Consider the following 15,403-nt stretch of genomic DNA (forward strand, 5'->3'; position numbering starts at 1 on the left):
ATTTTTACCAGGACATGCTTGGTTCCACACCCAAGTTGCCAGACAACCTTAAAAAAACCAAAAATTCGCTTTAAAATTATGAGGAAGGAGTTGGCTTCTGAACCTAGGAGTGCAGCTTTTTGCATTTATAAAAATATCTTGCCTTGAAGCTTAACATAAAAGAAGCGAAAGCCTTCATTGCGGCCCGCAGAGGGACAGGACGTGGCTGTGGCTGTGTGTGCGCCAGCGCCGTGGGATTTTGGTGGTGCCTTCTAGGTTGTGCCCGGTGTGGTCAGGGACAAGGACACGAGGGCCTGCAGGGCCTTGGCAAGCGCTTTGCCCTTGCCGTCTCCTCACGGTGAAATAAGGCAGAAGCGGCGGCTAAAGGATATGAAGAACCAAGCAGGGGGGTGTGTGTGGTGTGTCCGAAAGCTCGTTTTCCAGCGAGATGTGGTGCGGTTTTACGGGGGGAGCTACGTGTCCCCACGCAGCCGCCTGGCCGTGGCGTGAGCACCGGGCCCGGCCGGCACCGCTCAGCCCTACGCGGAGCTGCGTCGGGGGCGGCCATGAGAGAGGGGCCCAAGTGGGCGGACTGGGGAAGAACATAAGGGATCTTCACGAGAAAGGGGTGGTGAACACCTTTGCAGCTGCCTGGGAGAAAACGGGGTGCCTTTCCTGAGCTTTCCTAGATGATACTTAGGTTTGTTTGGAATAGCATTGAGGGGGGAAAGGGTGACAGAGCCCTGGCACAGGCTGCCCAGGGAGGCTGTGGAGTCTCCTTCTCTGGAGATCTTCCCAACCCGCCTGGATGCCGCCCTGTGCCCTGTGCTCTGGGTGTCCCTGCTGGAGCAGGGGGGTTGGACTGGATGATCTCCAGAGGTCCCTGCCAACCTCAACCATCCTGTGACTCTGTGCGAAAGAAGATGGGTGCTCTCTGGGTACGCGCTCCTGGGGCTGAAGGCACAGAGTTTCCTGCCTTTACAGTTCTTCGCTTGCAGTCATTACCCTAACAGCGCTGTAAGCAGGGTCCCCCAGGCACAAAGCCACCTCCCCAGGGTCTGGCTCCAGGGGGTGGACGTTATTCATTTTATTTTAGGTACTTGGTGTGTATTAGATGGAAAATGAGATGAACCCCCCCAACTGAGGCATGAGTGAAAATATTAAAAAGTGGCAGAAGAGAGAGGCCAAGACAGGCAGGGAGGCAGGCGAGAGATGGTGCTGCAAAGAGCAAATTAAAAATAGCTGATCTGACACGAGGGGGACGAGGACTACTGCAAGAGGGCAGGACTCAGAGGAAGCAGAGAGGCCGCAGGACTGCAAGGAAAGCGGTCGGGAGCAAAAGGCAGAGCCAGGCAGGAACTTGAGATAGGTTTTTGCTTCTAGACTTGAGTTAGGCTTTTGCTTCTAGAACTGAAATGTGATTCTTAGGGTTGTCTTGGTTGAGCGAGAGAAAAGATGCTTCATTAGCAAAAGAGCTAAGTGCGTAGAGCGTAGGATGCTTGCTGGAGGAAGATGACTTTCAACCCAAAGCCACAGTGCATAGAAAGTGCTCGCTAGCATAAGTGCCATAAGGTTTATTTGAATAAAAATGGGCTAGTTGTCTTAGAAATCACTTTTTATATAAATTCTGACTCTCTTTTTTCATTCATGGTAGAAATCTCCCCTTGGGTAACTTCTGACCTTTCTTTTTCCCCGCTGGGAATCTCACAGCGGGAAGAAGCCCCTCCAGGTCCTAGCGCCCGTGCTGCCTTTCCAGGACACATCGGCCTCCTGCCCTCCTGTGCAGCGAGGGGCAGCAGCAGCAGCTACTTGATGGGTCAGTCATTCAAGAAAGGGGTTAAGGCTTTTGCCTTGTCTGCTTTCCCCTCTGGAGCTTGCCCTGCTTCAACACGCTCACAAAAATGTGCAGCCGCTTTCTTCACTCTCATGGTGTCTCTTCATCACTCCTGCCTCTGAGTGAGCAAAGCTGAAATCGGAATTTAATCCATAAAACTGGGCAAATAAAATGGGGGTGCAGGGGAGGGGTTGGAGAAGGCTGGAAATGTAGCCAAAGGGCCGCTGAGTAATTTGTCTGAAAGACAGCCCAGCTTGGTTTAATCCAATGTTTTCAAACTCTTTGACATGGAAAAGGAGCCATAGCAACCACAGTAAATACGGTGCGCACATAATTGCCAAGAGGCATAAGCTTTAAAAAATCGCTGTGTCAGTTTTCCGCTGTATCTGATGCTTTCTCTCAACAATCTTGGCTAAGAGTAAGCCAGTACCAAGGCTCAAAAAGCTATTCCAAGTGAGAGGAATGACCATTTTATCAGGAATATTAGTCATAAGCTGCACAAATTCACTAGCGACCTCCTATCTTGAGGTTGCTGTTGCAGCTGTTATTTGGCCAAGTCATTTCAAGCATTTGTTGAAGATGAGGTAACTATGACAGCAAAACTGAAGGATCCGGATCCTGGGCTGTCCTGTCCCAAATCTGGGTAGCTGCTCCAACAGGCTGCCCTTGAAATGAAGGGTCTTCTCCAAGGGGCCGGGACCAGATGTCACTCCAGCAAATGCATGGCAGGTAGCAGCACAAGCTGAGCTCATTACTTGGTTGGATATTAATAAGCTGTGGGATATTGTGGGAGTCATTACCTCGCTGAAGCAACTTCTTTACTCATCAAATCTGCTTGCAAAGTAAATATCTTGAAGAAATGAGTAGGCAGGGATTTTATTTTTCTTTCTGGAATAAATTTAAAGAGACATTAATGTCTCTGAATCCTCTGGACATAATCTTAAATGATAACCTGTTACAAACCTGTATGAAATTGAGGTTATGTACCAATAATATAACTAACAAGTTACATCATGAGAGGAAAACGGTGGAGAAAACATGACTATCTTTATTGACAGAATATATGCGTTGTATAATACCTTAATAGAGCCAAGGTTTACATTTATGCCCTCAAATGAGCTGCCATTTTGTGTAGCTAAAATATTATGAAAACATCTTTTTCTTTGGGGGGGATAGGGAGGCAGGGGAGGTGCTATTTGCTGTGGCTCTTTAACCCCTTAATGATAAAAAGCAGCCTCCGGAGGCTGGTGAGATGCTCCCAGCCTCCCTGCTGCCTCTCATCGGAGCAAACGGTTGCTAGAAAGGAAGACCATGAGGCTCACGTGCCTCCAAATCATTAGGGATGCAATTTTAGGCTTTCTGTTTAACAGTATTTTCGTTTAACTCATTCATTAATCCAGGTGTTTGTAGGTAGAAGTATTAGTGACATTCCATGTTTTAAAACTAGATGTAGTTGACCAAATTTGTACAGACACACCACGCAAAACTCGAAAGTACTCGAAGGTGTTTATTGGCTAGGATTGTAGGTACATGCAAGACAATGGAACCAGCATTTAAAAACTTCAAGTTTGGGGTTTTCTTTTTTTTCTATTTTCTTTCTCCCCACTAGGGAACAGGAATCCCAACAGGAATCCCAACAAAACACCACGTTAGCAACACCGCGTTCCCACGGGAGAGAGGCCCTTGGCTTAGCTGGGCCCTGCAGGCCGCGGCGCTGCGGAGCTGCCCATCCAGCCTTCGGGAATGCGGGAACAAGCGGCGGCCTCTCCGCTCCCCGCGCGCGAGGCCGGGAAGCCTCGTGTCTAACACCAGCAGTGGGGATGTTCACGGAACTGTTGGTTTTTCACCTTTCAATCTTTACTCTTACGCCTTTGCCAGCCCCTACTCTTCATGACAGTAAGACCCTCTGCTGCCCCGCAGCCATTTCTCCTGTTACTTCTCACACTTCCCTCAGCCCTTGTTGCTCTCTCCTGCTTCCCGTTCTTCCGTAATCCCAACTTATTTTGCTCTCTCTTTCTGGAGCAACCGCTGTTTGCCGCAAGTTGATCCCTTATCAGCAGAACAGGGGAAACTCAACTGCTCATCTCCTCCACATGCCCATAATTTATTTTGCTACTTAGGACACCATATTCTGTGCTGATTTACACTCCATGCAGACTCATAAATCAGTGCAATATTTGGATAGTAAGTTATAAACTGAACAAAGGAGTTTCTTTAAGCACTTTTTTAAAGCCCCAGGGCTCTCTACTGCATGAAGCAGAAATAATCTTGCTGTTTAAATGTTGCTTTTCCTTTATTATGGTAATACAGTCTTGGACTTACATTTTTGCTTCAGAGATAATCCCCTTGACTTCCATTATGCCTCTCAGAGCCCCGTATTAAACAAATACGTGCACCAATTTTTTGCACAAGCTGCCCCAGGATGTTAAAAATTTGCATCCGAGGTTTATCTTTGACCTGGGAAAAACTGGTGGTTTGCTTTGTTTTTTTAATTCTATATATTGCCAATAGCCCCTCAGCAGAAAAAGGATTTCACCGAGTTTGTTTTTCAGCTCATGTCACCGGTGCAGTTAAAGCACCAGCTCTTCCGTGGCAGCTCTTATGGAAAGAGTGTTGGTGTGAGAACAACTGCTGCCCAGTGCAACACATGAAAGAGGGACAAAATCCTTCCTGGCAGCCCCGCAAAGGCTCCGTCGCTGCCTGCGCTGGGAAGCAAGCCCCGAGGCCTGGCCATTGTACAACGGTTGTGGATGTGACCCGCTTTGGAAGCGGCGCTCTCCCCGTGTTTGTGTATCCGTCAGTAGATACCGGCTGCAGTTGTTTTAAGGAAATCCGAGGTTACAGCAGCTCGGAAATCCTCGTCTCCCTTGCTGGAGCCAGCAGCTTTGTGCAGCGCAGCAGCCCTTTGGCGCTGTGCACGCGAGTGTGAACAGAGCTGGCTTAGGAGCCGGTTAGGAAGGGCCTGAGGTAAGCAGCAGGCAGACACAAAGCGCTTCCGTCGCTGTCGGGGCGGATTGGAGCGGTGCACGGCAGTGGATGCAGCGGGAAGCAGCGTGTTGTCCACGCATGGCTGCTGGCCGGGGCGCCAGGGACTCTGCCCCCCGAGCCGGCGCCGCTGCGGGCGCTTGCGGAGTCGGGCGCGCTCCGACACACACAGCTCTGATCCGCTTCTGTGTTGCTCTGGCCATCGCGTGAGGTAATTAGAGCAGGTTACTCTTATAAAAAGGCACCCGACAGGCGCTACCAACGTTTTTCTCCCATACCTTGTCCTCGATTCCCAGACTGATAAGGAGGAATCTCTTTCTTCTCCTCATGAGTGGACCTAAATGAGACTCACCAAAACAAGGCATTTACTACGTGACCTTATCTTGATCAATTTTAGACCCAGATCAACAGCAAGTGTAACTGTACCAACAAAATCTATAGACCTATGGTGACCTATACAGATTAAGAATATGGTACCACATTCGTTGCAGCAATTGTGGAGAAAGGCACTTAAGCAAACCATTCTAGAGCATGCTGAAGAATACTGCAGGCCTGTTGCATAGAGCCAAAGTACTACAGACTCCACTGAGGTGATAAAAAGTCATTGTCAAGGAAGTCATATGTCTTAACGGAACGTTAGCAACAAAACAAATTAATTAACTTTGAAATCTATCATCTTAGACATGTTCATATCTAAACTGCAGAAATTATTTTTAGTTTCCCACAAACCATCACACAAGTAATAATCACAAGCCTGAAAAGGCTGAAATTAAAAAAAAAAAAATCCTTTACAGTGAGACCTCTTCTAATTAATGAAATATTGCAAGAATAATGGTATAGAAACAAGTCTTAATTTTTCTATGCTTTGGTAATACAATGACAAAAATGTCACCCTAAAAGAGCCAGGGTTTGTAACTTCAATCAGCTACAGAATATTAGGTTATTAAAAATGACCTTATGTCATCAGAATATATTCCAAGCATATTTTAAAGATACCAACAAACCAAGAATATTTTAAAACCATGGCATATTTTTTTCTTGTGCACATGAAGAAAATAGATTTCAGCCAGTATAAACTTATGATCAAAAAATTAAATATTGGAATGGTGAATAACCTTAACGGTAATGAAACCCAATGCATATGATCTGAAATACACAGTATCATTTTATGTTATTAGATTAACATAGCACCATAAGAATCTTGTGTGCTTCAAAATCTTGATACAAAATACAAGATATAAAAACTCGTGTAGCAATCAAGAACAAACAATAAAAAGGTGATGCACGTATAAAAATGTGTAAAAGTCAAGCTCTCTTTCTTTCCAACAAATGTGGTTCAGCAAAAGTACTGAACCAAGTTATTTGATATCTACTGCTCCTACCTAACAAGATTATGTTATAACTTAACAGGATAGTTCTACCATTCAGAAAGCATTATAACTTAATTTAGTTGGGAGAATATTTTAGTTTATCCCTGCAACTCCTGTTGCTGCAGTCTGGCACGATCACAAGTACCCACCACTTTGTAAAACCAGATCATGATAAATCAAAATACTGCTTTCCATCTCCCAGTTCAATACCTACTAAGTATCCTGTCTGTGAAGCTGAATTCTTAGAAAAGTACTTTTAAAAATCGCAAGAATGGTTAGCACCCAAAAATCTAGTATCTGTGTCTTTGATGTAAAGCTCTAAATGATTGTCTAATGGCTACTGTAGAAGTCAGTGACTTGACCCCATAGTAAAGTTAGATGTTTGACTAGAAACTAAAGCTATGGATCTCCAAATATTAATTAGGAAGCAACTGCTTCCTAAGTTTAATATTCCCAAATGTTTAATATCCCGAAGATTTTTGTAGTTTCTCTAACAAGATTTCAAGGCATCATCAAGGTAATCCGATGTTTCCCCTTCTTCCAAACATGGCAACATTTATGTTCATTGACTTCTCTTTGCTGTTTTGGTAAGCAATGAAGTAACATTTTTTTTTTTAGCTCTAGTTGTCAGCTACAGCAATTTGGGATTACAGTGGAAGTGTTCCTTCCACGTGACCAGAAGAGGAGGCTTCCCAAAGAAACAAGCATGAACTAGACTGCTGTATCTCTACACGGAGATGTGGTTTTTAGAGAATGCCAACGGAATTTGCTGGCATTTGCTGCTCTCAAATCAACACCCAGTTCCCTGGATCATTTGCTGAAGAGCTGTATGCACAACTTGCATATGAAGAACTGGAACAGAACCCTGAGAAAAGCAAATCTACTGGAGAAAAAATGTGTTGCTTAATAACTGCTTAATAATAACAGTTTGAGATGTGTTAATTCTTCTGTTGGAAAAAAATGGGATAGTCATTTTTTCTAATGAGAATTACTAAAATTTATCACATTTGAAAACATAAATACAGTTTGGGGGTTTAAGTGCATATCTAGGGTTGATTAGAATTAAAAATAATTCATTTGAAAACTCTACCCATTCCCCAACAATTCAACATTACTCAAGTCATCAAAGTATTACTTGTGGACTTTGAGTTCAAAACCAGCCTGACATGGACTGATGTTCTCCCAGTAACTGCTGCAACAGATTTTTCACTCTCTTGTCATACGGGTGCTCAGGGAGTTGGTCTCGGCTCTCTTCAGCCTCGTGTGCAATTCTCATCATTCCCATGTATCCAGAAGCAAATCTGGGCATATTTGAGAGGAGTAATTCTTACGGCTACATTATAATCCTGCTGTTCACCATTGACATCCACCCATTGATGGCCCGAAAAAACAGCAATGATCTTGCGCTTCCATTTCTTTTTGTTGGGCTCCTTAAGGCGGAGATAGACCCCGGATCCAGTGGAGCCGGGCTCAGCATCGCAATACTGATAAAAGAGATCGTTGGACTCATCAGAAATGCTACAAAAACGATAGACCAGCTGCCCAGAGCGATCGTTGTCGAAACCCGAGAAGTGGATCATGCTCCCAGGCATCATTTTGATGTTGGGGCTGATTCCCAGCTCCATGTATTTCCTTTTGTGGGGACGCTTGAGCTCAAGAACAGCATAATCATAATCCAGGGCAATATCTTCAGATACTCCTTTAAACCAGCCCCTTGGGATGTGGGTGCTCTTCACCCTGGTCCACTGGAAGGCGGGCACGCCGTCCGGGGTGTCCTGCTTCCTCCCCGATCTCCTCTGCTTTCTGCCACGACCCCTGGAGCGCCGTCTTGGCTCTGGGGTAACTTCAGGATCATCTGGGGGCTCAGAAGCTCCGCGTCTGCTTCTTTTAGCACCTTTGCGCTTCCTGCCATTCCCTCTGGATTTGGTCTTCATCAATCCCACCCTCAGTCTTTTGCTGCCTTTGAGGTAATCCTTGCCGTCATGCAGGCAATGCGCAGCTGTGAGCACGTGCCTGGGGGACACGAGAATGCCGCTGCAGCCAGTGGAGACCTTCACAGCCGTGTTGAACGGGAAGTTGGTCATGAAGCGCTTGTCGTAGATGCTGAACCTACTGTCCGTTCCGTATATCTGCCTCTTCCTTCTCGAAGACCTCCATGCCGTCGTGTTCTCCGCTGGATCAAGCGTTAGTCCAAGGACATTCACTTCAGTCAGGGTCCGTGAGCCGTTTTCAAAAACGGTCTCATAGGACAGGATGTCCTTCAGGTCAGACAAGCTTGGCACTGGCAGTTTTCTTTGACACTCGATTCCACAGACACTGTTCAGCTCCAGTTTGGGTTCTGCTTTAAATGTAGGGCTGTCAAGGGAGAAAGTTCTTTCACTCACAATCTGGGGTACTTTCTTTAAGTGCCAAGTAAAATCTTGCTCCGTTTCTGTTCCATTAGCAAGACCCAAGATAGGTATGAAAAGCATGAGTAGCGGTAACACGTGCTCCATTTTGTCTATTACCTTTTCTAAAACAAGAAAGAGAGATTTTAAAAATAGGCATTTGAAATATACATGGTCATCTTAGTGTCTTAAAGTATAATAATGTGTTATTAACACTGGTAGAACAAACCTTTGGCTAAAAAGAGAAATGCATAAAATAATTTTGTGTTGCCTTTGACATTGTTACTAGTTTCTAAAAATCATGGTGGTAGTAGTCTGAATCATTCCACTTTGCACTGACCTCTGTTTTTATTTATCCCAGAAAAATGTTATTATCTTTTAAACTTCTGCTGCTTTCCTAACTACTGGTTGTAGGTAGCACATGCTTGCAAATGGCCAATCTATTCAAGAATCCCATTCAAAAGACAGGATGAAGACAAAGACGGTCCAAGAGATGAAGCCTCTTGGGCTTATTCCCTTAGGAAATCACACTCATCACATCCTCTGACATAATGACCTAAAAGCCACCAGTGGTTTTACATGAGCCATCTCCACCAGTGGTTTTGCATCACCCACCCAGCTGAGACTGGTGAATCCGCCAGCTACGGGAAATGAAGATCACTCTCCCCAGAAACCTAGTTTGAAAGATCTCCATCTTCTGTCAGAGGTTTTATTGTCAAGGAGTGACAAATGGAGCAATTTGGACAACTAGCCAAGATGGCCAGTGCCCTGTGAGGTGCCTGCAGCTGCTGCTGCTGTGGGTTTCCAACAGCTTTCCTGTTGTACCTCCCTGAGCACTATGGTCACCAAACGCTCTCAGGGTGCCCTCAAAGGCTGTGGTCAGAGGGGACACAAGGGTGAGAAGAGTAGAGGTGGCTGCTGCAGAGACGTGTCCTGGTTGCAGACGTGTGGGACAGCCCAGCCAAGCCGGAGGGCCGAGCAGGATGCATCATCGCACGCTTCGTCCCCTGTGGGACCCCACAGAGGCCACAGAACTGCCGCCCCTGGGTTTCGGCCGCGTGCGCCGCCCCACCGAGGTGGGCCGAGGCACCACGCAAAGGGCTGACGCTTTAAACAGGCAAGACAAACAAAAAATCCGGTATTATTCGGGTGTGCAGCTGAGAAACACGCAGAAAGGCGGTGAAATTGAGACGCCCTTGTCAGAGTCAGGACCTGGGGCCACAACCCTTGGTCACAGAGCTAGACCTCCCTCCTCCTTTAGCTGTGGGGACCTCTCAGCAACAACCGCCTCCTGGTGGCTGCCACTGAAGCCGGGCTTCCCTCTCAGGGCCCTTCCTCCAAACACACAGGAACTGCCGCTGTGTAGGAAGAAACGGCCTGTAATTAAACTTCAAAATGCAGGCAATTTGAGGATACGTATGTGGTTAAGGTTTCTGGTTTATACTGCAACAGTGGAGTAAATCAGGGCAAAGACAATCGCTTCGCATTTGTGGTGTTTTGTTTAGAATGGGTATTGCCCTGCAGCGAAAGAGCCTGGTTACGGGCTAGCGAGAGGGCTAGCATCAGAAAGAGCAGTAACAGGGGAGACTAAGTGAGAAGGTCACTTCAGAGGGTCCACACTGGATCAACTCGTGTCAGTCTGCGGCAGCAGCACCCTTCGGACTAAGCTCTTGTCTATAACGAGTAACAACTACCACTTTTTAGCCAACTTAGCACTGTGGCTCAAGCACAAGTTGTTGCTTCTGATGTTCAGTTCGGTGATTTGGTGTTTGTGGCATTTTTCACCACCCCTTAGCTGTTGAGGAACATCAGCTTTGACCCCTAGTTGTAGTAGGATCTTATAAATCACATTTTACAATAGAGTATGAAGATACCCATCATGGCTTCCAAGTGTGTAACTAGGATTCTGGAAAATACCTAGGAATGTTAGTACAGAGCTTAATGCAGGCTCATCTCCCCAGGTTGAAAGCACAGAAGGGCCTGCACAGGATTATTTTCACCTGCCTAGAGACATGTCAGATTTAGGGTTCTATCCTACCTGTTTTGTGCTTTCTCCATAATGAATCAAGAGACAGAATTTAGAGAAAACTCTGCTGCTGCTGCTGCTGAGGATTGCCCTGAATGGGCTGAGCCTCCTTCCATACCTGCGTGCTCCATGCACCTCACCTCTTTAAGGTCCCACCTTAATGTTATAGTTACAGGGCAGGCTCTGGGATCAATGAACACTTTCAGCCCTTTACTTCTCTTCAACTGCTTGGTGCATAAGGATGGACAAGGGCAAACTGATCCTTCAGTCATAAAAGAGAGAAAGGAGAAGCTCTGAGAAAACCAACATTAATGTCACCCAGGTTCTACTTTAGTGCACAGTTTGTTCCAGGCCATTAATATGCAAGTTACAACTTTTTTTACTTAATTCTATTTCCTGGGAGATGAATGTAAATAGGTATAGAGGAGCATAAGGAATCCTTGTTTATTCCATCTATCATTTGTCTTCTGTATTTCTCTGCTCAGCTCTAAGAAAAAGCTCAAGGTTTGGAGTCGGGAAGCTCCAGTGCAGGGCCATGCAAACTGGAGCTGGGCTCAGTTTTATAGGGAACAGCTCTTCCCATTCTGCACCACTGCTGGCCTTGCTCTGATTCACACCGCGCTATCCCTCCCACTTGAAGCTTTTGGCCAGATGACAGTTTTTGAGAATATATATATGGGCTTTTGTAAGACATCTGGAGATGAGAGTGACTCACAGGGCTCAGTTCCTGGGTGTATGCAGTCATACTAAAAGATATTTGAAGATTTTGAAAGTAAGTGAAGCAGAGTCATCCCAGAAACCAGATTTGGCTGCGACCTAACAGTTGGCCAGTTGAGGCCAAGTGGGTCTAGGTTATTGCTATATTTAAAACACATATATTAAACATTAACTTTTTTACACATATGTTACTTTCAATGTGTAATTTTGGTTATTTCTATGACTATTTACTAGCAAGTTTGAAGAAGAATGACCATTTACCGTGTTTTTGGATAACTGGTAGGTTGTCAGGAAATAAAGAAAGGCTATGGTGAGAAAATAAGAACAGCTTTTGTGGCCTGACCAAAAGTCATCTCAGTTTAACATTCTGTCCGAGCGCGGATGCCTAACACAGAGCACGGGAATGGGGCGATTGCCCCCTATCCACAACCCCCAACTCTCTCAGTTTACACCTCTTTACACTTCATGCTCTGTACATCCGAGGTACAGCATGCTACAGCAGGAGCAAACCTCGAGGGGTTTCTCTTCCACAAAGTTGCCCCGTCTTGCCTTGAACCCACATAAAATGATGTCTCCACCGTGTCCTGCTTAACTACATGAGTAAGAAAGCATCTATCTCCCCTTCTTTATTTTGAGCCTGGCACAGACTAGCGTGCTTTGATGGTTAATAATGGTGGCATTAACGGGGACAAACTAAGTTTAATTTGTTTAGTCCTCGTATAGCTGCTGAAGAGGGACAAGCTGTTAAGAAACCCAGTTCTTCTATGGGGATGGAGAATGTCTTTTCTAGGTTGGTTTTTTCCCTTTTTTCCCTAGAGTGCTCCCTCCTTTCTCTGCCCAGCATATGGGTATTTGCTGGTTTTCTGGAGCTGACTTTTGGGAGCACTAAGGCAAGTTGATTCTCTGACGGCTGCTTCATACGGAGAGTCGCAGTTGATGTCACCTCACCAGGAAGGCTCCTGTCCTCCCACCTCTGCTCATATGTAACCTCTGCAACTAACTGCAACCAACTGGGTGGGGAACTATGGCTCCCTGCAGCCCCTCCTTAAAAAAAACTATATTCACTAGATGCATTGGAGCCTCCTTTTGCAATGTTACATTCAAGGGCTCATTTCTTATAATGACAGTTTTGGAAGCCAAGATCTTCATCATTTTTAACCAGCCATCTGTTGTTTCCCGTGAATTAACAGGACTACCCGAGACCTGGAAGAGGTCCCAGGCAAGGAACTTAGTTGAGGAAAGTGGTAATTCCCACTGCAGAGCAGCCAAACCCTCTCAGCTCGCTCTGTTCACTGGCCTGAGCTCTGCAGCTTCAGCCCGGCCAGCTTCCAGCCAAGGAAGGCTCGCGGTAAGGGGAGTGCCTCTTATCCAAGGAATGGGATGAAAATGAATGGGATGGGCTGCAAAGACACTTGGGCAAGTGAGGAGAAGAGAGGCAGCCTTGTAATCTGGAAGAAGGAGAGAGGTCCCAGCAAAGGGCAGAGGCTGGAAGCAAGAAGAGACCCTCAACATTTTACTCATCTTTTCTGCCACGCCACTCTCTCCTCTTCCTCCAAACCCCAATTTGCTCTGTCCTGGCTTCTCGTCTGCTCCTTGTCCACACAAAGTTTGGGCTGGCTTACAGTGATTAGAAGCTTGGAGTCACCTCTCACTTCATGGTGGGAAGAGCTGCTTCAGAGAAGACAAGAAATGTCTGCTTCTCTGAAGCAAAACAAGACATTCTCTTCTCAAGAGAATGAGAAGAAGAAAGAGAATGAGAACAAAAGAAAGAGAGAGGTCCCTGGCCCAAGAAAATTTCCAAATTCATCCTCCATTTTCAGTCCTTGCCATGTTCTCACATCACAAACCTTTCTGCATTCACAGGACAGGACACCCCAATACACCCTCCCCTAGGAGGATGCCCCCGTGTCTCAGGTGTTCAGGGAAAGTCAAGAAGCCCATGAGCAAGTTCCTCCTGGGGCTGCTCAGGGCTGACTTCATTTGCCAGCACAGCTGAGAGGGAGGACAAGTGCCGAGCAGCGACCTGGCACCGAGTTCTCCTGCTCTGCTCAGTGCAGCCTCTGTCCTGGGTTTTGCTTCGCTTCCTGTGGGAAGGTCAGTGCACTTAGAACTAAGTCTAAATAATTGTAAGTGCATTTTTTAGATGCTTTCAGATGTGCATCTTTAACCAGCTCCTTACCTGCTTTTGGTCATATTTTGAAAGGGCCTCAGAGTGGGAATTAACGGTGACACTCGAGCAAAGCAAAGAAGGAACTTTGCAGATCTCCAGCTCCCTGGAAGAAACGTTACCCCGGCTCACCCAGCACTGCCCCCTTCCCTCCTGGGCAAGGGGCTGGCTCTGGGTGTCCCCACATGTGGTTTTGTCCCCAAAGAGTGTTGTCCACTCTGACTTACTCTCAAAAAAAAAAAAAAAAAAAAAAAAAATCTCTCAGGGAACTCCTGTCTTTCAGCCAAATCTAAGCTACCACAGTGGGATGTAAGGAAAAATAAATAAATAATTTAAAAAAGAGAAAGATAAAAAGGCACCAAGGCAGGCATGGAAAAAAAAAAAAAAAAAAAAAAAAAAAAAAAAGGAAAAAAGGGAAAAAAAAAAAGGAAAAGAAAGAAAATGAGAAAAACAAGAGAAAAGGAGGGAATGGGGGAAAAAGGAGGGAAAGGGGGAAAATGAGGAGGAAAGGGAAAATGAGTGAAAGGGAGAAAAAGAGGGGGAAAAGGGGGAAAACGTGGGAGAAGGGAGGAGAAGGGAGGGAAAATGGGTAAAAGGGCAAAAAAAAAGGAGAAAAAGGAGGGAAAAGGGAGAAAAAATGGGAAACAAAGGGAAAAAAATGGGGAAAAGAGAGGAAAGGGGGAAAGGAAAAAGGAGGGAAAGGGGGAGAAAACGAAGGAAAGTTATAGAAAGAGGAAAAAGGGGGAAAAGAGGGAGTAAGATGGGGAAAGGGGGAAAAGCAGGGGAAAAGGGGAGAGAGAGGCGAAAAGGGAGGAAAGGGGGGAAGCGGAGAAAAGGGAAAAGAGAAAAAAAGTGAAGAAAAGAAGAAAGAAAAAGGAAGAAAAGAAGGAACAGGGGAAACGGCTGGATGGGGAGGATCGGAGCCCTTCTCCCTGCGCTCTCCTCTCGCCGGTGCCGGCGCCGCTGGGGGGCGCGGCCGCCCGCGGCCGGTCCCAGTCCCCGTCCCGGTCCCAGTCCCGGTCCCCGTCCCGGTCCCAGTCCCCGTCCCGGTCCCCGTCCCGGTCCCAGTCCCCGTCCCGGTCCCAGTCCCGGTCCCAGTCCCGCTCCCCGTCCCGGTCCCCGGCCCGGTCCCGGCCCGACGGGGCGGTCCGGGCGCCGCCGCTGCGGCCGCGCAGGTTCCCGCTCCGCGGCCCCCGGGCACGAGGGACCCGGCGGCAGCGCTGCCGCTCCGCACTAACACCAGAAACACCTATTATTATTATTATTATTATTATTATTATTATTATTATTACTATTATTACTATTATTACTATTATTACTATTATTACTGTTATTATTATTACCCTCCTCTGCCTTTGTTTTTTTAATTCCCAGAATAAAAAATCGGGAATCGAATGGGGAGCTTCCCGGAGCTGCTCAGCGGTGCCCGACGCCGCGGCGGGCGGCTCCGCTCCGCTTCCCATCGCGGCTCCCAGGGAAGCGCCTGGCAGCTCCGGGAATGCCGCCTCCAGGCGCAGTCGGAACGGCCAACGCCGACATCGAGGGGACGAAGCAGGAGCTAAGGGGACAAGTCTGGGAACCAGGAGAGCCCCCCGGCCCCAAAACCCCGGACGCCGGGTGAATAAAGGCGCCTCTTCCATCCTTCCTTCCTCCCGTCCCGCCGCTCGTCCCGGGGAGCGGCCGAGGAGGTGCCGAGGAGCGGGCTGCCCTCCGGCGCTACCGCAACACCGGGCAGCGCCGATACCGCATCAAAGCTGTCAGCCCGGTGCGAAACACACCTTACACCCCATACACCCCATACACCCCATACACCCCATACACACCATACACACCATAGACACCATATCCATTGTACACCACAAGCGCTCGCTCGCTGCGGCCGTGCCCGCCGCCGCCTACCTGCCCCGCGCGGCCCGCTCCGCCCGGCGGCGCCGCCCG

General features: G+C 47.2%; 1 protein-coding gene across 1 annotated transcript; it reads right to left on the reverse strand.

The window, feature by feature from the left end:
• Nucleotides 1-7,152: 7,152 nt before the first annotated feature.
• Nucleotides 7,153-15,380, reverse strand: PRSS35 (serine protease 35). Its single transcript, XM_026038470.1, has 2 exons — nt 15,365-15,380; nt 7,153-8,680 (listed from the first exon to the last, which is right to left on the reverse strand). The coding sequence occupies exon 2, from the start codon at nt 8,661-8,663 to the stop codon at nt 7,422-7,424; it is 1,242 nt and encodes a 413-aa protein (XP_025894255.1). The 5' UTR covers nt 8,664-8,680; nt 15,365-15,380; the 3' UTR covers nt 7,153-7,421.
• Between the last annotated feature and the right edge of the window lie 23 nt (nt 15,381-15,403).

The sequence above is a fragment of the Nothoprocta perdicaria genome, unplaced genomic scaffold (genome assembly GCF_003342845.1).
Source record: "Nothoprocta perdicaria isolate Ctin4 unplaced genomic scaffold, notPer1 scaffold_21, whole genome shotgun sequence".
NCBI lineage: Eukaryota > Metazoa > Chordata > Aves > Tinamiformes > Tinamidae > Nothoprocta > Nothoprocta perdicaria.